Raw genomic sequence first — 25,985 nt, 5'->3', positions numbered from 1 at the left:
AATAAACCTCAAACCTGAATATTTAAGAAAGTAAAAGTGAGTTTTGACTTCTTAGAAGCATATCTATGTGTGCACAATTATTGGGCAACTATTAGTGTGCAGAATTATTATGCAACTAAATGAAAAACAAAAATTCCCCCACCTCACTCGTTTATTTTCATCTGTTAAAGTGAGAATAATAAACAAACAACTCAAAATTTACAAATAAACATTTCTGACATTTCAAACAAAAAATCAGTGACCAGTATAGCCATCCTTCTTAGCAATAAGTCATAAGCCTTCCACTCATGGAGTCTGTCAGTTTCTTGATCTGCTGACGATCAACGTTTTGTGCAGCAGCAACCACAGTCTCCCAGACACTGTTCAGAGAGGTGTACTGTTTTCCTTCACCGTAAATCTCCCGTTTGAGAAGGGCCCACAAGTTCTCAATAGGGTTTAGGTCAGGTGAGGAAGGGGGCCATGTCATTATTCTTTCATGTTTGAGGCCTTTCCGGGCTAGCCACGCAGTGGAGTACTTGGATGCATGCGATGGAGCATTGTCCTGCATAAACATCATGGTCTTCTTGAAAGATGCAGACTTTTTCCTGTACCACTGCTTGAAGAAAGTGTCTTCTAAAAACTGGCAGTAGGTTTGGGAGTTGATTTTGAGTCCATCTTCAACCTGAAAAGGTCCAACTAGCTCATCTTTAATCATACCAGCCCATACCAGTACCCCACCTCCACCTCCAAGTGGAGCTCTGTGCCCGTTACTGATCCGGTCACGGGCCCATCCATCTGGTCCGTCAAGAGTCTATCTCATCTCATCAGTCCATAAAACCTTTGAAAAATCTGTCTTCAGATATTCCTTGGCCCAGTCTTGCCGTTTCAACTTATGTGTCTTGTTCAGTGGTGGTCGAGTTTCAGCCTTCCTTACCTTGGCCATGTCTCTGAGCACTGAATACCTTGTACTTCTGGGCACTCCAGGTAGGTTGCAGTTCTGGAATATGACAGCACTGGAGGATAATGGGTTCCTGGTAGCTTCACATTTAATTCTTCTCAAATCTTTGGCAGTTAATTTGCGTCTTTTTTTCTCAACATGTTTCTTGCGACCCTGTTGACTATTTGCAACAAAACGTTTGATGGTTCTGTGATCACGCCCCAATATCTTAGCAATTTCAAGAGTGCTGCATCCCTCTGAAAGACTTTTTACAATTTTTGACTTTTCAGTCAGTTAAATCTCTTTTTTGGCCCATTTTGCCTGAGGAAAAGAAGCTGCCTAATAATTATGCACACCTTGATATACGGTGTTGATCTCAGGCCACACCCTCCCTCATTACACAAATACACATCACCTATATGCTTATATCCAATAAGCATTCAGGTTTATACAGCTTGGAGGTGGAAAATATGCATAAAAATGATATGGTCAAAATACTCACTTGCCTAATAATTGTGCACACGGTGTACAGAAAGAATACAGATGGACACAAGTTAATTTGGCATAACTAATATGCATTAGCTTTCCGAAGTTAATAATTAGTAGCATTACTCAATTATTGTTTTATTTACAATAATGCATTCAAAGTATTTTGTATCTTCATCACTTACTAATGTAAATTGGTCATAGATTTGCATTAGATCCTCCATTCTGTATTGTTCTAGCACCACAAAGTTTTCCAGGTTCCCACTTATCTTTCGTGCACAGTCTAGGCAATTTACAACATAGGTTTTTTGAAAATTACTTTCATTTGTGACATAAAGCAAATTGAAGACTTCTACCTGTTGATCACAAAAAGATGATAAAACTAATGTTAAAATAGTAGACAAAGTTAGAGAGGAAAATCACAGCAATTTAGGATATACATGAAAAGCCTAATCCTAGACATGGCATCACTTTCACAGAAATTAATTTCAGATACTCATATTACCATGTAAGTGAGAAGAACAGGAGCTTTGGGGGCATGGAAGGGGGAAAAATAAAAATAGAAACCTATGCTCTGAATTAATAGCAATCCTCTTTTAGTCTCTGGTGATCCAATTCCTCCAAAACTGAACTTCTAATCAGTGCCCATAAAGAACATTCTATTTTTTTGAAAACACTATGTTTTTAAACTATAGTAAGTTTATAGTTTTAGTTATAAGACTTTTGTTCTGCCATCGCCAGAGGCCTTGAAAAAAATAAACTGGAGAACTGAAATAAAAATTATGAATTTTTTTAGAACAATAAGTAAAGTATTTATGATATTATTATACTGAAAAATCATTTACTCCTCCCAAATGTTCTCCAAAATCTTAACAAAGGAAAAGATTTCTCCATGCAGAGTAATTAAAATTTCTATGCTGAAGTCTAGAAGTACCTGCAGAACAAGATATATTTGGGCGTCTAGGAGGTACTGCCATTTTCACAAATGAAGGAAGAAGCCTTACTAATCTGGTATTTTGCGGAAATATAATATTAGTAATGCACTTAACAGGTTATCACCATGCTTATATTTATGAATCAGCTACTGCAATATATTAAACACTGTGATTTGTAGATTAGAGAACCTGGCATTTTATTAAAAATTCCTTTTGTTTTTAGAAGGAGAAAATAACTTTTTTTCTAATATTAAAAATCCTGGAAATTTTATTTTTATACTTTAGGGTTCAGCAATACAGCACCCAAAATGCCACTAGGTAGAGTCCACTGCACCATATCATTTTTCTCCCCCCCCCCCAAATTAAAAAACTAAAACTAAAAATAGTCAGAATGTCATGCGACATTCCAAAACACACAAGATTTCTATGAGATCTTGGCCATGTAATTTTTTAAAAAAACTTTTGTTAACATTTTTGTGGTGCTCATGGCATTTTGTGTAATTGTGCAAAAGGACCCACCTGAACAATTTTCTGAACTCCATTTTAGATTTACCTGATGAGTTTCTGTATTTGTTCATCAAAGCATGATCTTCATAGTTCAAAGAACCCAGATCTGAGATTAGTCTCATGATGAATTACGACATGAGATTTAATGGCAATAATTTCCTATACTTCACTAAATGAGTGAAGCATTTCACTCACTGGGTCTTTCCAGTGAGTAGTGAAAACAACATAAAATAGTGGAATGTTTGCTTATAGCAGAGATGATCAGGTACTATATTTTTAATTAAAGTTTTTAATTAAACTTGAAGCCAGATTTAGTGACAGGGAGAAATTAAAGAACAAAATGGGTATCCAAAGGCTCCACAGAGTAGCTGTATTGATTCTCCCCCACCCCCAACTTTTTTTTTATTTAGCAAAGAAACTGAACAAGTGCACCACCCAAAATCTGTTATTTTTGTGGTCAAATTTCAACAATACATTTTAGCAGTGCTCCGCGCTTGACCTCCAAAATGGGTTGTTACTTTTGCTCTATAGGAATTGTAATTCAACAGTGAAGAAAGGTTTTGTTCTTTGTTGTTGGCTACATCTTACCTTACATGTAGGAAACACACACGCACATGGACTTATCTCCTATATTACTTCTTTGTAGTCACAAGCTAAGGCATTTCATTATCCCACTTATTTTAATGTTACATATTGTTAGTTCAATTCTATTATTGTTAGGCTCCTTTTCATACATTTTCTGATAAATGTCTTAGAACTTACTGGATAAAGACTAAAATGAAAATTGGTTTATATAAATAAAATGTATGATCTGTAATTTTGCTTTATATGCTAAGAAAATTTGTTTGTGAGCTCATAAAATTGAAAAGCTATATGACAGAATTAGTAGACATGTATTATTGCTGACTGTTTAAACATGTCCTTCTAAGTGTTTATCTGGTTTTACACCTTGCGTTAAACAGAAATTTTTGATAGTTAAATGTCACTCCTAGAAAAGTAATTTGCTACAGCTAGGTCCAACAGAATAATCTAATACATGAGAAGGGGTGTGCTAAGGGAGAGTTTGAAATCACCACCATGTACAGAGAATACAGCAGAAATTTAGTAAAATCATTAAGAATATGTATTCAAAAAATTTCAAAGAATATTAAACCACAGCACACACATTTCTTTACTAACCTCACATATGCTACAATAATGAGCTGGTTCTTCTTTTGTTCTTCCATGCCATACAATCTCTTTTCTTGCAGCAATTAGAGCTTCCCTCAAAGTCTGACATTGCTTGAGAGTTCTCAACAGGCAATACCTTAAATATTAATTTATTTAAATATTTTTAAAAAAATATGAAATGTGATTATATTATATGAATTTGATTTTGAGCATTCACAAAAACTCTACAAGAACTCCTCTGTCCAAACTCCTCTATCAGGATTCCTAGAAATAAGCTGAAGTAGCACCATTCCAGTTGTAGCCAGCCCTGGAAAACATGGTTCTCTAGAGCTTTCAAGATATTTATAAGAACTAAGAAGTTCCTGCCTTCTAAGTTTGATGGTGTTCTAACAGAGGAAAGAAGAACACTTTCTGCTGCCTTATCCACATCTTCCCTGGCTAGAAAAATGTAATAGGGTAGTGATAAACAAGGAAGACTTGGTAGAAGTGTGTGTATATGTGTAAAGACAGATTCATACTGATAGCATTAAACTTTGATCTCATCTCCATAGACAGACAGACAGGTAGGTAGGTAAGCAAATAGATCTCCCAATGACATAATTTTGATGTGGTACCATGCCTCCAATCAATAGTATAGTTCAAAAGTGCTCATATAATTTTTTCCAAGTGATCCTATTCCAGATCAGTACTGAAATATGATATAAAATTGTATGGTAGATAATACAGAATACAAATTTGATTTCTGATATAAATATATCCACATCTTTCCTTGATATTAACCAATGACATAACAAAATTCAATATTTCTTCAAGTTTTTAATTAAAGGTTGTAATGTTTATATGTTTGTTTATATCGATTTATATGGCTGCCCACCTCACAAATGCAACTGTGGGTGGCTGACAAGGATTAAAAAGCAGAATATAAACACAATAAAAATATATTGATTGTGACCTCCCATCTGCATGACTGCAATGCGCTCTACATGGGGTTGCCCTTGAAGAGCATTCGGAAACTTCAACTGGTACAGAATTTATTTATTTATTCATTTAGATTTATATTACCGCCCCTCTCCCCCAATGCAGCTGAACGGGTAGTAAATGGTGTCAGATATTCGACACATGTAACATCACTACTACGTGAGCTACATTGATTGCTGGTGTGCTTCCGGGTGTAATTCAAGGTGCTGGTTGTCACCTTTAAAGCCCTTCATGGCTTGGGATCGGGCTACCTAAGGGACCGTTTTCTCCCAGTTGTTTCTACCTGTCCAATTCATTCTGGTAGGTTGGGCATGCTACCAGTCCTGTCAGCCAAGGAATGTTGGTCGGCGGGGACTGGAAGGTGTGCCTTCTCTGCCATAGTACCTGCCCTCTGGAATATTCTCCCTTCAGAGATCAGGATGTCCCTGACACTGTTGGTCTTCCATAAGGCCACGAAGACCTGGTTATGTGCCAGGGCCTGGGGCCCCAAGTGTATTAAGGGCCCCATTTCTTGGCTATATTAACATCCATGTATTGTTTCCTTGGTGACCATATATATTTATTTGTACTTTGAATTGTTTTAACTGTTTTATAGTTTTATGATTGTAAGCCACCCAGAGTCACTTGTTGAGATGGGCAGCTACAGAAATTAAATCAATCAATCCATCAATCAATCACTGCAATATTTTAAATTAGGTTTAATAGAAGCATTCCACCTGTTTTGTTTCTTTGCAAGTAATCAAGAGCCAGTTTTATTCTAGTTAATTAAATTGTAAAAATGATAGCAGACATTATCTTGGTTGTATAATGTGGGGGACTAGATGATCCTACTTGGAAAATACAGCTATCAACAGTCAGTAACTTTATTTAACTTTAACTTTGGAAAAGGAGTACTAGTACTCACATCTTCATTAAAATGCAATTTTTCTCAAAGCAGCAGCTTTGTGAAAGTATTAGAAATACATATTAAATTAAAAAAAAACCTGATCAGACTAATAAAAAAAGTATTACAATCCATTAAGAGAGCAATTTATGTCTTTTAGAGGAAACTGTACACATACAAAGACTTTCTAAAAGATCGTCCTTTTCAGTCATTATCACCAAAAAAAATGTGGTCCTGATTGCTGTAAAATTACAGCATCAATCTTACAGCTGTGGAAAAACTGGGTTTGGGTCAAAAAAAGCTACCTAGAATAATTCTTCAGAAGATTTTCTTTTAGACTAAATATTTACATTCATTTCATTTTCTTTTTACCCTTCTATCCTGCCTTTCCTATGGGAATTCAAGATTAGGATCAGTCGTCACTGTATCTCCATAACAATAATTTCTGATGTATGAGCTGAAAGATTGTGACTAATCATGAGAAATAGCAAATCTTGGCCTCAAAAACTCAGTTTGTCCATCTTATCCTTTTGTCAGAAAATTATAAAAGTAACATAGGAACTCTGGTGCTTCAGACTGAACATCTCTAAATACCTGACATGATTTCCTCTGTTTTTTTGCTTTGACTACTAAATTTAGAAATAATACCTATTTAATTGATACCTTATGCTTCAACTGATCATAGATATTCTTCTATTATACTTGTAATGCACTAGCTGTAGGGACCTCCTGGTAGAATGTATTTTTATAAGCATGATCTACAAGTTCCTAAATCTAGCTTTTGCTATTCTGCATTAACAGAAAATATCTTTTTTTCTTGACATTGATGTGTAGCTTGGGTTTCCAATGTCTTTTGTATTTCACTTGGTTATTACAACACTAAATTCTCCCCCTTTTTAATACTATTTTATCTGTTCTTTATATTTCTTTAAAAATATTGCTGGCCTACATTTTAATTTTTGTTTTAATGTATTAATGTCACTTTAGTTTGGCCTAATTTGAAAACATGTTTGGATTCATATATAATTTGTTCAGTAATATTCTGATAATGTAAACACGGGGTGCACCCTATCATGCTCCTCCAGAGTTGCTGGATTATACGGTACCTTTAATGTTAAAAATATATGCATAATCATAATAAACAATTTGGTCAATGAATTCATTCCTTTCCTATTCCTTCATTTCTATCAACAATCAGCTTGATAAAAGATTTGAGTGTGTATATTGCTACATTTACGTAGCAATCTGGAAAACAATGTAATAATTTACTATATAGCAATAGTGATCAGATAGATTTACTTCTTCTATCTCCTCTATAGACCTGGAAACTAAGAAGAATCATGCAATAATAAAGAGGGAGAGAAAATTTAGAAAAGTGTGCAGTATATTAGCACAGACAGTTACTCCTTGAAGAGATTCAGCAAAAACTTCTTAATCACTTTTCACAATCTATACTTTTGAAAGGAGTGAAAAGGAGTGCAATCTATTAGGAATGTAGCTTTGATGCCTTAAATTATCACATTCACTTCCTCATCAGTACAAAATTATATGTACCTATCAGGCCCCCAAAAGTTTGATCCATAGCACAGTATTAGAAATGTGCAGTATTCGGATTTGGAGCATGAAAAGGTCCTCCAGATTTGTCATGGGTATGCTCACTGGATCTGCTGACAGCTCCTTAAGTGTACCTATGCTGGATTCACAGCACCATTCCCGCTTTGGATCTGTATGCTGCATACCCCTACACAATATGTTAGTTACAATTACTCACAAACAATACTTAATCCAAAAGAGCAAAAATATTAGGTATTATTGAAGGGGTTTCTGATCTTTTATATAAAGAGAAATATTCATCAAATGATACTGCAGAGCCATTAATCAAGAGCAGGAAGTTTACTACTCTTTGTCAGAAAACTAGATACAGTATATTACCCTTGTTTTAATTAATTATAAGGCAACAGGAGACTATTTTTTCCATGTATTGCCAAGATGAATATTGTCTTTTACAAATCAGCCACATTCAAGAGTAGCGGTGAGCTTTCTTCAGTATTTAAGCCACTATATTTCTATACCAGGAACCCCTAATTTGTTTCACTTAGAGATTTGTTCTTTCTACAAATAATAACCCAGTATGTAAATATATATTCATTTAAAATGGACTTACTTGATCATTTCAAAAAGCTTTGGATCTGGTACTTTGATATTTCGTGCTATGTTCCAAGAAAGATGAACCATAGGTACTACTGACTTCACACTTTGCAATTTATTCCACTCGTACCGTTCCACAGCTAATTTATATTGACAAGCTACAAGAAAATGAAGGAAAAAAATATGGAGACCACCTTGCTATGATGATCTCCCCCTCCATCAAGAAAATTATCTAGTCATTAAAGACTTTAAGCACTCTGTGAAATAACTTTGCCATAATTATTTATTGAATATGCCAAGGGAAAACATAAGAGACATAAGAGAACATTTATAGTGAGGCATTTTATGTTAAGCACATTTTTTTTGTATTAAAGGCAAATAAAAATGAATGGGATTTCAAAAAACGAATTGTCATTTTTAAAAAAAAATTCTAAGCAGGGCCTTTTGTGATGAAACCATAATGACAAAACAAAATTTTGGGTTTAAATACCAAAAACCTAAGACATACAGCTGCTTTCAAATGACAGACAACAAAAACCATGATTTTGAGGATCAGAAAAGGTATCTGGTGAGTTCACATATCATGCTAAGTGTAAGATGTTTGGTTTGGTTTTGGCTTAGCACGTTTTGTGAATTCAATTATTGCTGTACACAAATTATGGCACAGGAGTTAATATGTTTTGTGTATCCCAAGCATCACTTATTTAAACCACAATTAACCAACCATGCCTTAGCAAGATATGTGAACCCAGTCATAATGTACCTCCTCCAGTCCTCTTGCACTTGTTTAACAAGACTTCCTGACTTGACAAGCTGACTAAGTTTTCCTTCAAATTAGGATTGCAAATTATTATTCAATCAAAGTTCGTAAGAGTTGCTCAAACCTGATGTCAAGGGCAAATCAGGGTCTGACAAACCAGAAAATGTTCACCTGGGTCAAGGGAAAAAATATGTACAAATGAAGGAGGGAACAGCTTATTTCTGATCATCAAAATCATGGTTTAGAAAAACACAGTGCTGAATATAGTTTATGACACTCTATTCAACATTTGTTCAATCTGTCTATAACATTTCCAGATCTGCCCTATTGCAACGTATTATTTTGAAAACATTTTAAAACCATTTTTATGACTGTCTTAAAACAAGTTGTGTCTCATCGTGGACATTTTTCAAAATGGCTGCTAAAGTATCAAATTATCTTATCTATTACCATAATTTCCACTGCTTCAGATGAATCTAGTTTTGTGTCTTGTAAATATGTTATATACCTAATCTATTAGAAGTTGAAATTTCAAAAATATTTCTGAATTATTTTCCAATTGTAAGATTTATCAATCTCATACCTGTAAGAGGGCCAACATTCCAGGCAATATTATTACACCAGCCAACAGCCTGAACCCAATGAACAGTCCCAGCATTTATCCACACTAGATCTCCAGGTCGTTGAATAAATCTATAAACTGGAACATTGGCTTCATACAAATCTTCCAGATTAGGCCACCAAGAACCCATTAGAAAATTCATATTGTTTCTGTAAAAGAACAAGGTTTAAACATTTGTCAGTAGAAATATTCTATAGTTCAAAATCTTAATAATCTAAATATTCTACACAACTGACAAAATGAATACTACAATATACATACACATAATATGCTTGTTTCCCAAGACAATAAATGTTTTTTTAGTAAACTTTACTCTAAAAACAAATAGCTATATCCCAATACTTGCACAAAAAATTAGAAGGCAAGAATATTTTTGAAAACAAATTATGTTTGCCAGGAGCATGGTTTCAGAAATAGCCATAACTTGTGGTATTACTTTGGTTATCCATAGCTCTGTTGTATGCTGTAGTGCTGCAAGTAATTGTGCTGATGTTTTCTAAAACCACTTATCCTCAGAAAATCCCAGGTCTATCTAGGCTTATAATCCTGTGCACAGCTGTATCACTGATAGGGAGAAATTGAAACAATCATTTACAAACTGTCACAGACTCATGAAACACTATTACCTGTTAAGGGGCAGTTGCAAGCGGTTCAACTAGATGGAAGAACAGCAGCTACTGTTACATAAATGTTAGAATCAAGTATGTCTGGGTAATGCACTGGTTTCATTACTTATATTTTCTGGTGTAAGAGACTGCCATGTAGTGTTATACTGCTATACTGTAGTTCTGGGATGTAACTTGTTTGCTGCTTGCTACCAACTGCTTTTCAGGATAGTTCAAGCCATTTACTACTGCAGCTAAGGATTCCAATGGAAAAGCTTAGTTACACACAAGTGCTTGCTTATGCTCAATAAATACTTGTCTTTTTCTAAAAAACTATGAACAGCAGATCACGTTCTTTCATCACATGTGACCCCTCTAATCTAAATGCTTGCAGTATGGTATGACAAGCTCCTTTCTAAGAATTAACAAATTGCAAGGCTTTTAGGATTGTTTTAGAGGAGAGGAATCTATAGCTTTTCAATTCAAAATATCTCACATAGCCATGCTATTTGGGGTTGCTGAGAATTATAGCCTAGCTGCACCTGGAGTACTACCACTTTCCCATCTCTGGTTTGGAAAGAGAGAGAGAAACACTTACTTTTCACAGAAATCATTCATGACACCCCAGTAATTTTCTGGAACAACAAACCATTCACAATCACCTGGACCTATATTGATATTGACTGAGCAAAAGTTGTTATTTTCCTGATGACCTAAAATTAAAACAAAATAAGTGATTAATTATGTTTACAATATACTGTAACAATTTGGAGCAACACACACACTCACACACACTGTACAAAAACAACAACAGAATCTTAAAAATTAAGAAATATATTACAGCATAAGATTTCATAGCAGCAGACTTCTTTTTTGAGATGATAAACTTGTTTATCCAAAGCACTTTATAAAGAATGAGGCAGAAGCAAAGCCCTTCCCAAATGAAACAAGAAGAGAAACAAAGATGGGGTAAAAAATGTAAGTTTATACAAGTATTATACTGTATTAGCCATACTTTGGCTGCTATAGCAGATTGGGGGATCTAGGGATTGAACCAGATTTTTCTACAATATTAGGCTTTGAGGTGGGATTAGAAAAAGTGAGAAAAGTGGCATCGAATAGTATCTTTGAAGGCAGTTTCATGAATTAAAAATAGGCAAGGAAAAAAGCAGACTTCCATATGCATTTTGGCAACTTTTCTAATTTCTCACAATCCATCTGGCTATACGTTCTTGTGCTAAAGTCTAAGCATTTCGACCTTCCCTTCCTGACCTTTCATGTAGCAGGCAGAGTGTGTCCATTCCACCATTCAAGGAATTTGCTACTTTCCACTCCACTACTAGCTCTAACAGGCTCCTGCCGTCTGAAGGCATCTTCCCTCCTTTAGCCAATCACTTCACCACTACTCAAACCCTTTTATGGCAGCTTCCTGCTTTTGTTGAGGTGGTAGATTCTTGGCTTGTGCACTGGCATGAGTGGGAAGGAAGGAATTCATCCTGATCATTATTTCCATTTTAAGGCTAGCAGCAGATATTCAAGAACACAGTTCTTTGGTAAGCTAGTTTTATCAGAGATACTACAAAAGCTGTAATTAGAGCAGAAAATGAGCAACTGCTAACTATCAGCTTCAAGCCTTATATCCTTGGGTTCAGATCTTGCATCTGGTTTCCCATCTGTGCACCCCAACTGAGAGATGGTTGTCTGTCTGTGGGATGGGTGGCTGACATCTGTGCTATTCAATTGACCTACATGGATTCTGGCTCTTCACCTCTGATCACCGTCCTTCTAACCATCATGCTACCTCCTTCTCCACTGCTTTTCTCCTTTTTTCCCTGGGTGTGGAGGCACTAGTTCCTCCCTTCCCTGGGTTTGGCAAATGGAAAGAGCCTAGAGTCAATGAAGTCTCACCCCTTCCCTCCTCCAGCCCAATGGAATTGGAGGAAAAGAAATCTCCAGACAGTACGCAGGAGATGGAGAAGCTCCAATAAAGATACATCCTGCCAGTAATAAAAATACAAATACTTAAAAGATTCTTGACAGTGTGTAATAAAACACCAACACAAAAAATTTACGTAAGGTGACCATGCTTCCAAACAAAAACTAGCAACAAAAACTGAATAACTGGTTATCCAATAATAAACTGTCAAAAAGCTGCTTAAAAAGAAAGCTTTTAATGCCTTCCAGGATGCCACAAAGGAAGTGGGGAGGTGGGACATGTATTCTATAGTGTAGGGGAATCACAGAGAAGGCCAGCCATTTGGTCCACGCCTCCTCACTTTTTATGGAGGCAAAATCTTAAGTTGGCCCTCTGTATGCATTCTCAGAAAACAAGGAGAATCATGTTGGGTAAGGTAGTTTCTAATGTCCATGTCTTCTCAAGAACAGCCAGCCAGAGGGGGAAAAGTTTCTATCCCACATCTTTTTATCAATAAGTCCCCCCCCCCCACAAACCTTGAACTCTCCCCCACAGCTTTTTTTTTTTGGGTGGTGGTGGATAGGAAACAGTACCCCTCTGTTTGGTGCCAAAACTGCTCATACAAACTAATGGGATCAGAGCTAGCAGTGATTGATGAGGAAAGAGATCGTGGAGTAATAGTGAATTGTTCAACGAAGGTGCCGACACAGTGTGCATCTGCTGTGGAAAAGGCCAAAAGCATGTTAAGGATACGAAATGGTACTGAAAATAGAGATACCAAGAAAATAATGCCCATATATAAATATCATAAAAAGCCTGCTAGAAGTCCATCCTCAGGAAAAGAAGAATATATAATTAGCTGCGTAATGCAGTTTTCTGCATCCCAAGAAAAGGGGGAAGAGCAAAATTAGTTTTCTTCAAGGTCATCTCTTGAGCTTGTACATGTTGGTAATTCTTGCTGTGTGCAAACTTGTTCAGTAAGGGAGGAAGTTCCTCCTTCCAGCTCCTTTCCTATACAACATGAGGCTGGTAAGGGGGACAGGGGAATTTTTGGGTCATAGGATAGAGATTGGGAGGAGAATTATAGGAGAGGAAATATTCAGGCTTGCATAATACAGAATCAGATGGGGATTTTAGCATGGCAAACTGGTTCAAAATGGCCCAACCCTTCACAATGTAAACGGAATTTATGTTTTGGTACTGCTTGTCTTTAGCCAACAGTGGAGTTCAGTTGAATCCAATTGCATCAGTTTGACATCCAAAGTATTTTGATAAGCAGGGGTAAGAGGAGGAAATGAAAGAGAATAATGACGCCTCTCCTTTAAATCCATACTTTGTCACAGTTCCTCAAATCTTCCATCTATATGCATGCAGAGCTGGATTAATGCTTCTAATATCTCTTGCATCCTGTTGAATTAGTTCATTCCAGATTTCATGAAACTCATTTTAACTAAGGAATGCTCTTTTCAGCCCACATCCAGAGTAAATAGTTGAAAATCAGCACACACGCACTGCTTACCTACTGTAAGAGTTGCATCTCATGGTGGGCTGCACCTTTTTGACAGAATTATCAAAGGCAGCCAGTGTGGTTATAAAATTAGTATAGTTGTTGATATCTATGCTGTTCTGTTGCACTTGGTTACCCATTTTGCAGTTCCTCCAGTCAAAAGGCAATTATAAATCCTACCCAGGAGCAGATGTACAATTCATGTTGAATGATAAAGATCATAGATATCCCTGTGTTTCCATCATATTCATAAGGCAAGAAGCCAGAAGATCAGAGCACAGCAGATGCTGCTGCCATTGTTCTTGCTACATCATTAGGGTCTTGAACAAGAAGAGGAACTGCATGACAGGTGGGACCTGTTCTGGTTCACCTGCTGAGCTAGAAGGTTCAGGCTTTTGCATATGACCTTGGTCTTTCTAGCCCTCCCAGAGAGATTGGGAAAATAAATGTGTATGTTAATGTTTCTATTAATTTCATTTATTACAGATGTGGGAAAACAACTTGGTTTATAGGAGAGGAAATGGAAATAAATTTACTTTACATAACAGGAGGAGACTATCAATTTATTACTACTATTATTGTTGTCAGAATAAGAAATTCAGTGGAGATGCCAAAGAAACATATGAACGACTATGCTCCCATGGAAGTCATTAATTGGTCATAGTTTCAACAAAGCCTCATAATTCCAAATATCTCAAAACCCAAAATGATTTTCTGCTGTTGATTTATGAATAATGTTTGCAGTCTAAAAACTATAAGCATAAAATCTCTCAAATAAGCTAGTAAGATATATAATTCAAAGAAGAAAAAAAACAGAATTAAGGAATTTAATCAAGTTTGGTCAGCATGTATTTCGTATTACCTACCTGGGGTTCTGCTGCCTGGGACTTTCATGTACAATTGAACTGTATTCATTCCCAAGACTGTATGACCAACATGACTAAGAAGGTTTCCTGCTGATACCACTCGCACAAAAGCAGGAAGCTTTGTAAGTTCATGTAGCTGTAGCTTCCATCTGTTACAAAGCAGCAAATGAATTGATTATACAATATTTTGGGAAGCATAAAGCATTTTCATTCCCCCAAAAGCTTTTAATAACAGTATATAATCACAGTAAAAATCAAAGTGGACATTCTTGAGTATACCAGTTGCAGCCCATGAGGAGACTAATGACAACCAAGTGGAATAATGACATTTGGAAGAAAGAATGACATAGGTGAGTAAAAGAGAAAATTGTTGTCACAATGTATCAAAGCAACTTGTCCAGAGCAGGTGTTCAAAATGAGCAAAAACCATAGAGTTATGACATATTACCAGCCACCCATATCAGCCCTACAAATATGACCATAAATATCCCTCCAGGCCTGTCAATTGCGGTATAAATATTTAGAACTTCCACCTTCCACCTTTTAATAGTTAAATTGCAAAAATGCATGACTTCCATAATAACCATAGGCTATTCCATAGGTGAAATATTTATTCTTCAGACTGGTCAGGGTACTGATGGGGTTATGTAAACTATCTGATGTATTTAATAAGTATTACCCACAATAGATTATTTATTTATTAAATTTTTATCACTGCCCATTTCCCCCCAAAGGAGGGACTCTGGGTGGTTTACAATAAAACAAAGTTAAAATTCAATACTATTATAAAAACAATAAATATAAATAAACAATAAAAATATAAAATATGATAAAATCCAGGTGGACTGAGAAATTCTGTATCAATCCATGAGTCTAAAGGGCCATTCTAGGGCCCTTTAGACTCACGGATTGATACAGAATTTCTTCAGACATAATCAGATGAGAATAGTGTTTTTTTGTGATACTAATGAATCTGGCTGGTACCTTGGTGTGCTCTGAAGAATTTGCTTCCTGAATGCCTTTGGAGACCTTACTCCAGTTATTTTAGATGGAATATAATTTTAAATAAATAAAATAATTTTCATCTATTGAGAAAAATGATTTGAACTGAATTAAGGCATTATTTTAAAGGAAAATAAATAATATCATCTACACATTGATGGAGAAAAAATATTTGAATTGAATTTCTCTGAAGAAAAGATCTCTTTTGTTCTATATTCCATGGATGTACAAGCAAAAGCATCTAACTTTTTGTAACTTAACTGTCTTAGTCTGATACTGAATAACTGTAATTGTAGCAGAATTTGCAACACAGTGTTAGAAACAAGATGATGAACTAAACAGGCTGTGGTTTAATTAAATGTCTTTTTACTTTTTTTAAAGTATGCTAATAGCCACCACTGTAATCATACTACCTGAAATAATATAGCCAAATATACTTGACAATATAATCTAAGAAAAAATTGTTGGAAAAGGAAAAAGTTTGACATTGTATATGTGGCTTTACTTACTTCTTGTCATCTGATAAATCAACGTTGGTCCCAAATTTGATAGTTTTAAAAGGTCCCCTTTTCCTCTTCCCAGAACTGTAAATTAAAGGACAAAATAACAAGACACCAATAAATATATTTTTTACAATATATATTACAGTTTTTTTATTTAAAAAGATTTTAAACAAATTATTTTAAAATCTTTTAGTACTAACTCATGACATGCATATATTTGAAAAGTCAGACAGTTTTCAATGATTTATGTAGGGCATTCAATACAATCAGACAAAGAATGTGATGAGGGAATGAATTAAAGCACAGATTATATATTTCTACCCCCCAAAAAACCTGACAAAAACACAAATAAATTTAAACTGGCTTAAATGTCTACCTAGCTATTGGTAATTAACAGGTCTGGTTCTGTTAAGTGAAATAAACATACACTCATACCTCTACCAGATCAGAAGCTACATTGTTATAAAGCATTTATTCATGCTCCAATTAATTGCATGCTTAAAAACTGCATGTATCACTCATGCAAAAATACCACTGGATTCCTCCTACATATTATTTCATATTCAGAGCAACTGAATCAGCAAGCTGGGAGAAATAAAAGGAGTTTGCCAGTACAATTTAACATAAGGAAGAGAGGATTGTGACCAAAGAAGCTGTGAATCTCAAGAGATGTGTGTGTGTGTGTGTGTGTGTAAAACAGGCTTTTCCTAAATAACTGCTACTTACAAGAGGTCTGTTAAGAGATGTAGACTGCCAATTCTGGGTTACAGTGTCTGCTTTCTCCTGAGTATGGAGAGTCTGAAGAAAAAATACTGTCTATTGTTGTAAACTTTTGAGTCTAAAAGACTTGGTGGCATAGACATGTTAAATAAAATATAAGACACAAAATTTCCAGGAAGCCAATTTGCAATGGAAATTAGAGAGCTAACAGGAGTCTGAACATTGAGGTAGCTGAGGAAAGTCCTTAAATTCTCCCTTTATATAAACTGTGTACTTGGCTAGTTTGAAAGCTTAAGAGAAAAAGAACTATTAACAGTCTAACTGGTTGTGCTTTTAGAAATAAAAATGAAGCTAAACAGAGAGTCCTAATCTTTCATGCTTATGGCTGGTTTGAGTTCCTGTTCAAGCACAATCTGGCATACACTTCCAGAAAGTTCAGGTATATATCAATGCTTGAAAAAAATTGAAGAGTGTGGGAATTCTAGACAATCACTCTGAAGAACTTAAAAATTTGTATCCTATGAAATAAAATGTCCAATGAAAATTCAGAAAAAATGCTCATAAAGTTTATGGAGTAAATGTTCAAGTTATGGGAAATAAACAAGATTAAACTTGAATTCTTTGAATGATCAAATAAATAAGATTTGATAAGTATAACAGAGAGCTGATGGTAGGAGTTCTATGACTGGACTATACTAACTGAAAGACACATTGTCTTCCAATGTAGCTGCACAAAAAGCTTAGTAAAGATAAGAAAAAAGGAAAGGACAGGCTATAAAGAAAGTGTGTGTGTGTGTATAGAGAGAGAGAGACAAAGAGAGAGAGAGAGAGAGAGAGATCTGGAACACTATAAATAGTAAGGCTGAACCTCAGAATGAGGGTCAGGTTACCAAGAGCTGCTAAAAACAACAAAAAGGGCTTCTTTAAGATCTAAGAGGAAAAGAATCTGTATACCAGCTAAGCAGTCAAGATGGCAAAATGCTAACAGAAAACAAAGACAAAGCAGAAATATTTAACTATTTTGGCTTAGTCTTTTCCAAAAGGAGGTTATGTGTTCCATCAGACAATTGTGAATAGCAGCATGAAGAGGAAAGATTGAAACTTAAGATTAAGAACAATTAAGGTTTATCTATTTACTTCCAGTTTAAATCTCCAAAGCAAGATGAACTGCATCCCAGATAGAGAAGGAATTTGCTAATAGTCTAGCCAAAGCATATTATACTTGAGAAACTTTGAAGAATGGAGAGCAAAGGGTGTTCTACATTTTGGAAAAGGGAGAAAGGAGGACCCAAGGGGGCTACAGACATCAGATAATGAGCTGGATGAAAAGGTGGAAGGGATGAATATCAAATTTGCAGATGATGCAAACTGGATTGGATAGCTAACCTGGAAGACAGAACTAAAACGTGAAACAATTGTGTAACAGAAATGGCTGGGAAATAAAAATGAGATTAGTATATTCAAATGCAAAGTTCACTTTACACAGAAATTAAATAGAGTACAGAACGGGGAATATCTGGCATGACAGTACTAGGGAAACAGATTTTGGAATAATAGTTGATTACAAAATGAATATGAGTCAACAGTGTAACATGACAACTAAAAAAACAATTTTAGGTTGTATCAACAGATACAGTAGCGTTTAAAAGTTTGTGAACCCTCTTGAATTTTCAGTATCTCTACATAAATATGACCTAAAACATATGATCCAATGCTGCCATGCACACCATTGTTGTTCAGTGTTCTCCTGATGGTAATCTCATGAACAATGCAAGTGAGGCCTTTAGCTCCTTAGACATTAATTACCCTGGGGTTCTTTGAGACCTCCTAGACCAGAGTATTATACGTCCTGCTCTTGGCGTGATCTTGATCAATCACTTCCAGGGAGGGTAACAGTGGTGTTCAACAGCCTCCATTTGTACATGATATGCCTGACAGTAGACTGGTAGAGTCCAAATTCTTTGGAAATAGTTTTCTAACATTTTCCAGCCTGGTGAGCATCAACAACTACTTCTCGGAGGTACTCAGAAATCTCTTTTCTTTGAACCATGACACACTTCCACATACCTGTCTTGTGAAGATCAGACTTTGACAGTGAATACCCAGAATTCTGTTCTTTAAATAAGGCAGGATCTCCCAAATGGCAATGAGAATAGAAATTAAATCTGGCCAAGAGAGATTCATGCTATTGGGAATATTTAGCCTACAAAGGAGAAATTTGAGAGGAGATACAATACAGGTGGTCCTTGTGTAATGACCATTCGTTCAACGACCGTTCAAATTTACAGTGGCGCTGAATGAGTGGTACTTACAACTGGTCCTGGAAGTTCCACCTGTCACAGCACCTCCACAACATGTGATCTTCACATTTTACAGATTTTTAAAAAATTTAACAGCTTGTAGTATGGGATACAAAGTTTGCTTTCTTTCAAAATGCTAGTGTTATAATTTGAAACAAAATTGACTGTTTCCTGTAATCAATTAACTGTTTCCTGTAATCAATACCTTAAAATCAGTTATCTTCAGAGATTTAATTCCAACTGCTCAGGTACAGTATGTTCATTGATGCAGCTGACAAGTAATTGGTTTTGAATTTAAACAGTATGCATATGAAATTCTAAAATTCTTCCACATATAAATAAATCATATATTAAAATACATACAATTACCATTTAAACAGAAATACATGTTTAACTCAAACTTGACCATAAACATATCTTTTATATTTAATACAATAGTGGGTGCAATTATAGGGCTATGTAAAATGTATTTATTTTATATCCTGCCTTTCTCTTCATACAACATTGAGCAAGAAGCTGAACTCTAAACTCTTCAAGTTAAAAAATGTGGAAAATTAATTCATAACAGATGACTGTAGAATATTAATTAACAACAGATGAAGATTTTTATAATTCTGATCTAATTATTCTCTTTTTTAATAAATTTATTACAACTCCTGTAATTTAACTTTGGAAGTTTATTAATTGTGAAATTCCAGAGTTTATTTTTTAAGGCTCAAAAATGGTTTTTCCTCCCTTTAACCATCTTTAAAACATTTATGAGGCACTGCTTGTCCAAGCTATTTCACTCACAACTTCCTTCTATATGACTCCAGCAACATGAAAACTATTTTATATGCTTGAATGCACTTGCATAAGTTTTAGCAACATTAATCACATACAGAAGAAAACAGAATGTGTGAAGGAAATTAGTATGACAGTAGAAACAGTATTAAACAGAGTAAAACATTCTATATACTCACTTATCAGAAGATGTTGATTCACTATCTGAATGGTCCTTATGATGACTCTTTTTCTCATTTTCCTCCTGCAAATGTCAAATATAGTTTTTATAGCCGACCACAATTATACAGTATATGTACAGTGTGAAATGCCTACAAATATTTCTAAGATAAACATATTGAACTGACTTCTAGTGCCAAAATCAATACTTTATCTTCTGGCCATTAGCTCTGTTCATGAAGGATTAGCTTTCACTATAATTATCCTTTAAGATAATAAAATTATACCTATCGAAGTGAATATTTGTAGCTCAGGGTTGAACTGTGGAGTCCTTGGTGCTCTTTGAGCCTTCTTGTTTTCTTGCAGACATTTCATTGCCAGGCTAGGCAACATCTTCAGTGCAAAGAAGGAGTGCAAACCCTCTAACCCCCTACCAACACAAGCAGGGCAAACCACGGTATATAAACTGAGAGCAAGGCCCACTCCCTCTTTGCACTGAAGATGTTGCCTAGCCTGGCAATGAAACGTCTGCAAGAAAACAACAAGGCTCAGGGAGCACCAAGGACTCCACAAAATTATACCTCTTTATGACCTCACTGTTGATGTTTGTTCTTTAAAACATCAACAGTGATGTTATAAAGGTTATAAAGAGATATATTACAATTATATATAATTGTGTGTGCATATACTGTATTTTCAGAGCTGCTGGATAGTGTAGTGGTTAGAGCACCACCTTTTGATGTGGGAGACTGGGCTTTGAATCCCAGCTGGTACCTATCTTACCAGTAGGGGTCCTTGGGCAAAGACCCCCCCAACGCTTCACCTGCCTACCTCGAATATGAGAGTGACACAAACTAAGAGAGTTGTGCCAGCTTGGACGTTGCCCGGATTAACAAGGTCCACGCCAGATGTTGGGGAACCAGGACAATCTGACGATAATTGGGCTACTGGAACAAACCATACATGGACGAGACAAGAGAACCTGGAATTGATGGAATGCTACTACAACAGTAGACCTAATGAGGGGGGATATATGAAACATATGGAGGACTACGGATGGACAGAAGACCTGCATCCACACTAACTGAGAAACAGCTAGTTACCCAGCACTTCAACATAGTGAAGAGGACACTGCTCTCACAACTTGAGAGACCAGCTACGCATTACATCCCATTCTCAAGAAGACCTGGAAGAACAACTGGAGGTGCAGCCAACACCTGAAGCTGGAGCATCACTGCCATCCCCTCCATTACTAAACTCGCTACAGTCAACCCTCAAGACAGATTACCAAGGCTCAGTGGAGAAGTACCATCAGATAGTATGCTAGAAGATGCCAACAGAGCCCTCATGACAATCCCTACTACCACTATAATGGTACAATAAAATGGTATAAGCTACAGCTGCTGTAATCCTGGAGATGCTTGGCTACACAATCAAGAAAAACAACAGTACATACCCCCCCTGGAATATGAGGTTGGAGGCTAAGATCAAGGCAACTCGGAGAGAAGTTATCCAGCTGGTGTAGAAATTAAAGGCAAGACCCGGCTACTGAAAAAATACAAGGGCCTGACTCCATCTGAAGCCCTAGAAACTGCTAAACAAAGGCTCACAGCACTGGCTAAAATCAAAGCAACTCAGAGAGAAGTTAGCTACCAGGCTAAGGAGATACACTAAAGAAGTAGAGGCCAAGAAGGTAAATGCCCTGTTCGCCAAAGAACCATCCAAGGTGTACTCCCAGCTGCAGTGCAACAACACAGTAACAGCAGAGCCACCAACAGCAGAAACTGAACAGTACTGGAAGAACATATGGGAAAATGTGGAAAAACTGCAGGAAGGAAGGCTTAGATGGTACGGACATGTTGTATGCGGCAAAGAAGACTCGGTGGCGAGAACAGCCATGCATCTGGACCCTGGTGGCCAGAGACCCCATGGTAGACCCAAGAAACAGTGGATGGACCACATTAAGGAGGACATGGAATGAGTGAACGTCACCCCTGAAGATGCCTTGGACTGAGTCAAATGGAGACAGATATGCCAACAAGCGGACCCTGCCATAGTGTGGGAATAACACTAGGAAGATGACTGGAAGAACATATGGGAGAAAGGGAAGACACATAACACCAGTGCAAAGTGGCTGCAGGACCTGATGGCAGACCACAGGAATTTCCCAGAACAGGAACCAGTCACCATCATAGTAGCAGATATCCAACAGTGGGTCAAGAAGTTGAAGAGCTGGACAGCACCTGGCCCGGACATGATCCACACCTACTGGCTAAACAGCAGTACATGAACGCCTAGCAACACAGATGAACCAGCTGCCAGCAGAAGGCTCCACCCTGTCTGGCTAACACAAAGAAGGACAGTGCTGATCATGAAAGATCCCAACAAGGGAGCATTACTGTCCAACTACCAGCTAATAACCTGCCTCTCCACAACGTGGAAAGTCCTATCAAGCATCATAGCACCAACCTGCAGGACCATATGGGCCAGTAAATGAGCACAGCTCAGGGCATTGGGAGTAACACTGGAGGCTCAAAACACCAGTTGCTCATACACAGAGCAGTCAACCAAGACTCATGGTCTAGACGGACCAATCTGAGTACAGCCTGGATTGACTAGTAAGTAAGTAAAGTATTTATTTGATCAATGACAAGCATATTTAAAAAGAGAACAATAACAAATTGTTATTTACAAATTGAGTAAAACAAATTAATACAGCAGTATGCTAAAAGATATAGATGTGCTCTGCTATTAGGATTTTATTATACCTGCCTTGAAGTAGTGTTGATGGTAGGATGATGTATCTGACTTTACAAACTGCTAGGAAGGCCACTTGGGGATGAACAAAGGATTTAGAAGACATCCCAAAGACAATCCACACCTCCATGGCACAATTAACAGCCATTCAGGTGGAGGGACAATGCAACTACCCTGAAAGACATATTTGGGGTCCCCTTACCAACCTTTGCCCAGACTGAAGAAGCTGCTTGGACAAGCAGCGAAACATTTCTACCAAAAAGAAATCCAGTTGCCATGACTCAACCTACAGACAATTTCACCTGGATGACTGAGAATCTTCATCGACATATTGCCATACACTTTGGGGAAGACACCCTGAAGTTTGTGTGGGAATTTGAAAAGGTAATGAGAAAAGTGGCAGACTACAGAAACCACCTATGCTTCAACCTCAGATGCAGACAACAGAATCCCATCCCGACAAGCCTACGCCTGCGATCCATGGTTAAGGGCCACAGAGCAGACATCCATGGTTAAGGGCCACAGAGCAGACAAGATCCTGCAGAAGGCACAAAGATATCTTCTTAATGAAAGAGTAAGACAGGTCCACTTCACCATTGAAGCCTTGCAACACAACGTTGAACACCTTCACCAGAAACTCACAGCCACCCTTCCTAACCCAGTCCTGGATAGAGTAGTCCAGTTTGGTAACAAAACACAACTGGCCCAACACCACAAGGTGAAGGAGACACAAACTAAGAAATTTGACATCCTTCTCTCCTGCACTAAGCAGAAACAAAGAACTGAAGAACCCGCTGGGAGGAACAACAATGACACGACAACAGAGGACAAAAAGAACACGTGAGTGAAAGGTTCTTCACTCACGTGTTCTTTTTGTCCTCTGACAGGGAACTCACCCAGCCAGAGAGAGATGTCCTAGCCAAAGGTCTTAATTTGCCATCACCCCCAAGCAGGTGCTCACTAAGGCCACAGAATCTGCCATCCGTAACAACAACCTACCCTTTGAAGCAGCAGAACAACTCCGGCTAAAAATCTCTGCAGTGCTGTCCAGTGCTCAACACCCCCCCCCCCCGCAACCTCACCATCCAAGAGAGGAGAGCCTGACAGCCCTCAGCAAAGATGAAACCATTATGATCCTGCCTGCAGACAAAGGAAGATGCAAAGTTGTCCTAAACTCTGCAGACTACCATGACAAAATTACCTCACTGTGGTGAGATGACCACCACACATACGAAAAGCTGAAAAGAGACCCCACCAGCAATTATAAGAAAAAGGTGATAGACAGCTTGAAACAATTGGAACAAGAGGGCTCCATCGATAGGATAACCTACCACCGTCTGTATCCTGGAGAAGCCATCCCCTGCATCTACAGACTCCCTAAGATCCACAAGGAAAGGGGACCTCTCAGACCCATTATCAGCAGCATTAATTCAGTAACATATAAGATTGCCAAACACCTTGTCACCATACTAGCACCTATGGTTGGATACACTGACCAACACATTCATAACTGAAGAATTTCTTGTTAAAGCTAGGGTCCTGAAACTGGATACAGATGAAACCATGGTCTCCTTTGATGTTTCCTCTCTTTTCACCATTATCCCCACCACTGATGCCCTAACTGCAGTTAGGAAGAGACTAGAAGAGGACAGCACCCTCAACAGGAGAAACAACCTCAACCCAAACCAGATCTGCTGTCTTCTGGACCTGTGTCTCAACACCACTTACTTCTCTAACAGAGGTGACTTCTACAGACAGAAATATGGCTGTGCCATGGGTTCCCCCGTGTCACCCATTGTTGCCAACCTATACATGGAAGAAGTAGAGAAGAAAGCACTCAGCATGTTCCAGGGAATAGCGCCCACCCACTGGTTCAGGTATGTGGACGACATCTGGGTTAAAATTAAGGCTCAGAAGGTACAGGCTTTCACAGACCATATAAACACCATAGACGCAAACATTAGGATCATCAGGGAAGACACCAAGGACAACAGGCTGGCATTCCTAGACTGTGAGGTTCTTACTGGGACCGGGGGCAAGCTAGAAACAGAGATTTACAGGAAATGCACACACAGACCAATACCTGATGTTTGACTCCCACCATCCACTGCCACACTAACTAGGAGTCATCAGAACATTACTTCACAGGGCAGAAACCATCCCCACCTCCATGGATGCCAAAAAATAAAGAAAACCAGCACCTGAGGACAGCCCTGAAGGCCTGTGGGTATCCAAATTGGGCCTTCCTTAAATCTAAGTCTACCCCTAGACCTAAAACAACAGCAGACAGGGCTGAGACTCAGAGTCAACGGAAGAACCTGGTCATTCCTTACATGGCCGGCATGTTGGAAAGGATAGAACGGATATTTGGAAAACACCACATACCGGTATATTTCAAACCCACTGAGACAGAGGCTTGTACGCCCTAAAGATCCAACACCGAAACGTAAGAGGAGCAATGTAGTATATGCAATCTAGTGCAGTGAGGAGTGTTCTGAGCTCTACATTGGGGAAACCAAGCAGCCTTTACACAAGAGGATGGCCCAACACAGGAGGAGCAACACCACAGGACCAGAATCAGTTTACCTTCATCTAAAAGAAAAAGGACACTCATTTGAGGACAACAATGTTCACATTTTGGACAGAGAAGACAGGTGGTTTGAGAGAGGGTTAAGGAATCCATTCATGCAAAGCGGAAAATCCTTCCCTGAATAGAGGTGGAGGCCTCAGACACAACTTGACCCCCATTTTTCATGCTGCTCTTTCATCAGTCCCCAGGAAGATTAAGACCATCAGGAAGGCCACTCTTAATGACCCATTTGGGGATGAACAAAGGATTTAGGAGTAAGACGTCCCAAAGACAATCCACACCTCCATGGCACAATTAACAGCCATTCAGGTGGAGGGACAATGCAGCCACCCTGAAAGACATATATGGGGTCCCCTTACCAACCTTTGCCCAGACTGAAGAAGCTGCTTGAATAAGGAGCAAAACGTTTCTACCAAAAAGAAAGAAATCCAGTTGCCAAGACTCAACCTACAGACATTCAGTCTAGAATTCTACATCCCTTATTCTTTGGATAATTAATTGCTTGGCTTGATCATAGTCTGTAGGTATTTAAAAATGGTATGGTAGAGAACCCATATGAATCCAGCCTGGATTAACTACAGGAAAGCCTACGACTCAATGCCACACACATGGATCTGAGAATGCTTGGCACTATACAAAATCAACAGGACACTAAGGACCTTCCTCAAGAACTCAATGCGACTGTGGAATACAATACTGGAAGTCAACTCAAGACAGCTCCAAGTGGCCATCAAGTGCAGAATATACCAAAGTGATGCACTGTCCCCACTGCTGTTCTGCATAGGCTTGAACCCCCTCAGCCAGATTATCACAAGGACTGGATATCGAAACAAGTTCGGGAGTGGAACTACCATCAGCTACCTCCTCTACATG

At 37.7% G+C, this 25,985-nt stretch overlaps 1 protein-coding gene across 8 annotated transcripts in view; it reads right to left on the bottom strand.

The window, feature by feature from the left end:
• Positions 1 to 25,985, bottom strand: part of KDM6A (lysine demethylase 6A) — a 166,726-nt gene that overhangs the window by 8,028 nt on the left and 132,713 nt on the right. For all 8 annotated transcript variants that reach the window (XM_063305265.1, XM_063305268.1, XM_063305267.1 and 5 more), the window contains 8 exons: positions 19,786 to 19,850; positions 15,810 to 15,884; positions 14,299 to 14,447; positions 10,609 to 10,723; positions 9,367 to 9,554; positions 8,040 to 8,181; positions 4,024 to 4,150; positions 1,588 to 1,758 (listed from right to left, as the gene is read on the bottom strand). In XM_063305265.1, coding sequence (XP_063161335.1) covers positions 1,588 to 1,758; positions 4,024 to 4,150; positions 8,040 to 8,181; positions 9,367 to 9,554; positions 10,609 to 10,723; positions 14,299 to 14,447; positions 15,810 to 15,884; positions 19,786 to 19,850 — 1,032 coding nt within the window. The remainder of the gene's footprint in view (positions 1 to 1,587; positions 1,759 to 4,023; positions 4,151 to 8,039; positions 8,182 to 9,366; positions 9,555 to 10,608; positions 10,724 to 14,298; positions 14,448 to 15,809; positions 15,885 to 19,785; positions 19,851 to 25,985) is intronic.

The sequence above is a fragment of the Candoia aspera genome, chromosome 5, assembly GCF_035149785.1.
Source record: "Candoia aspera isolate rCanAsp1 chromosome 5, rCanAsp1.hap2, whole genome shotgun sequence".
In the NCBI taxonomy this organism is placed as follows: Eukaryota; Metazoa; Chordata; class Lepidosauria; order Squamata; family Boidae; genus Candoia; species Candoia aspera.
This window is presented reverse-complemented; position numbering and strand designations above follow the sequence as displayed.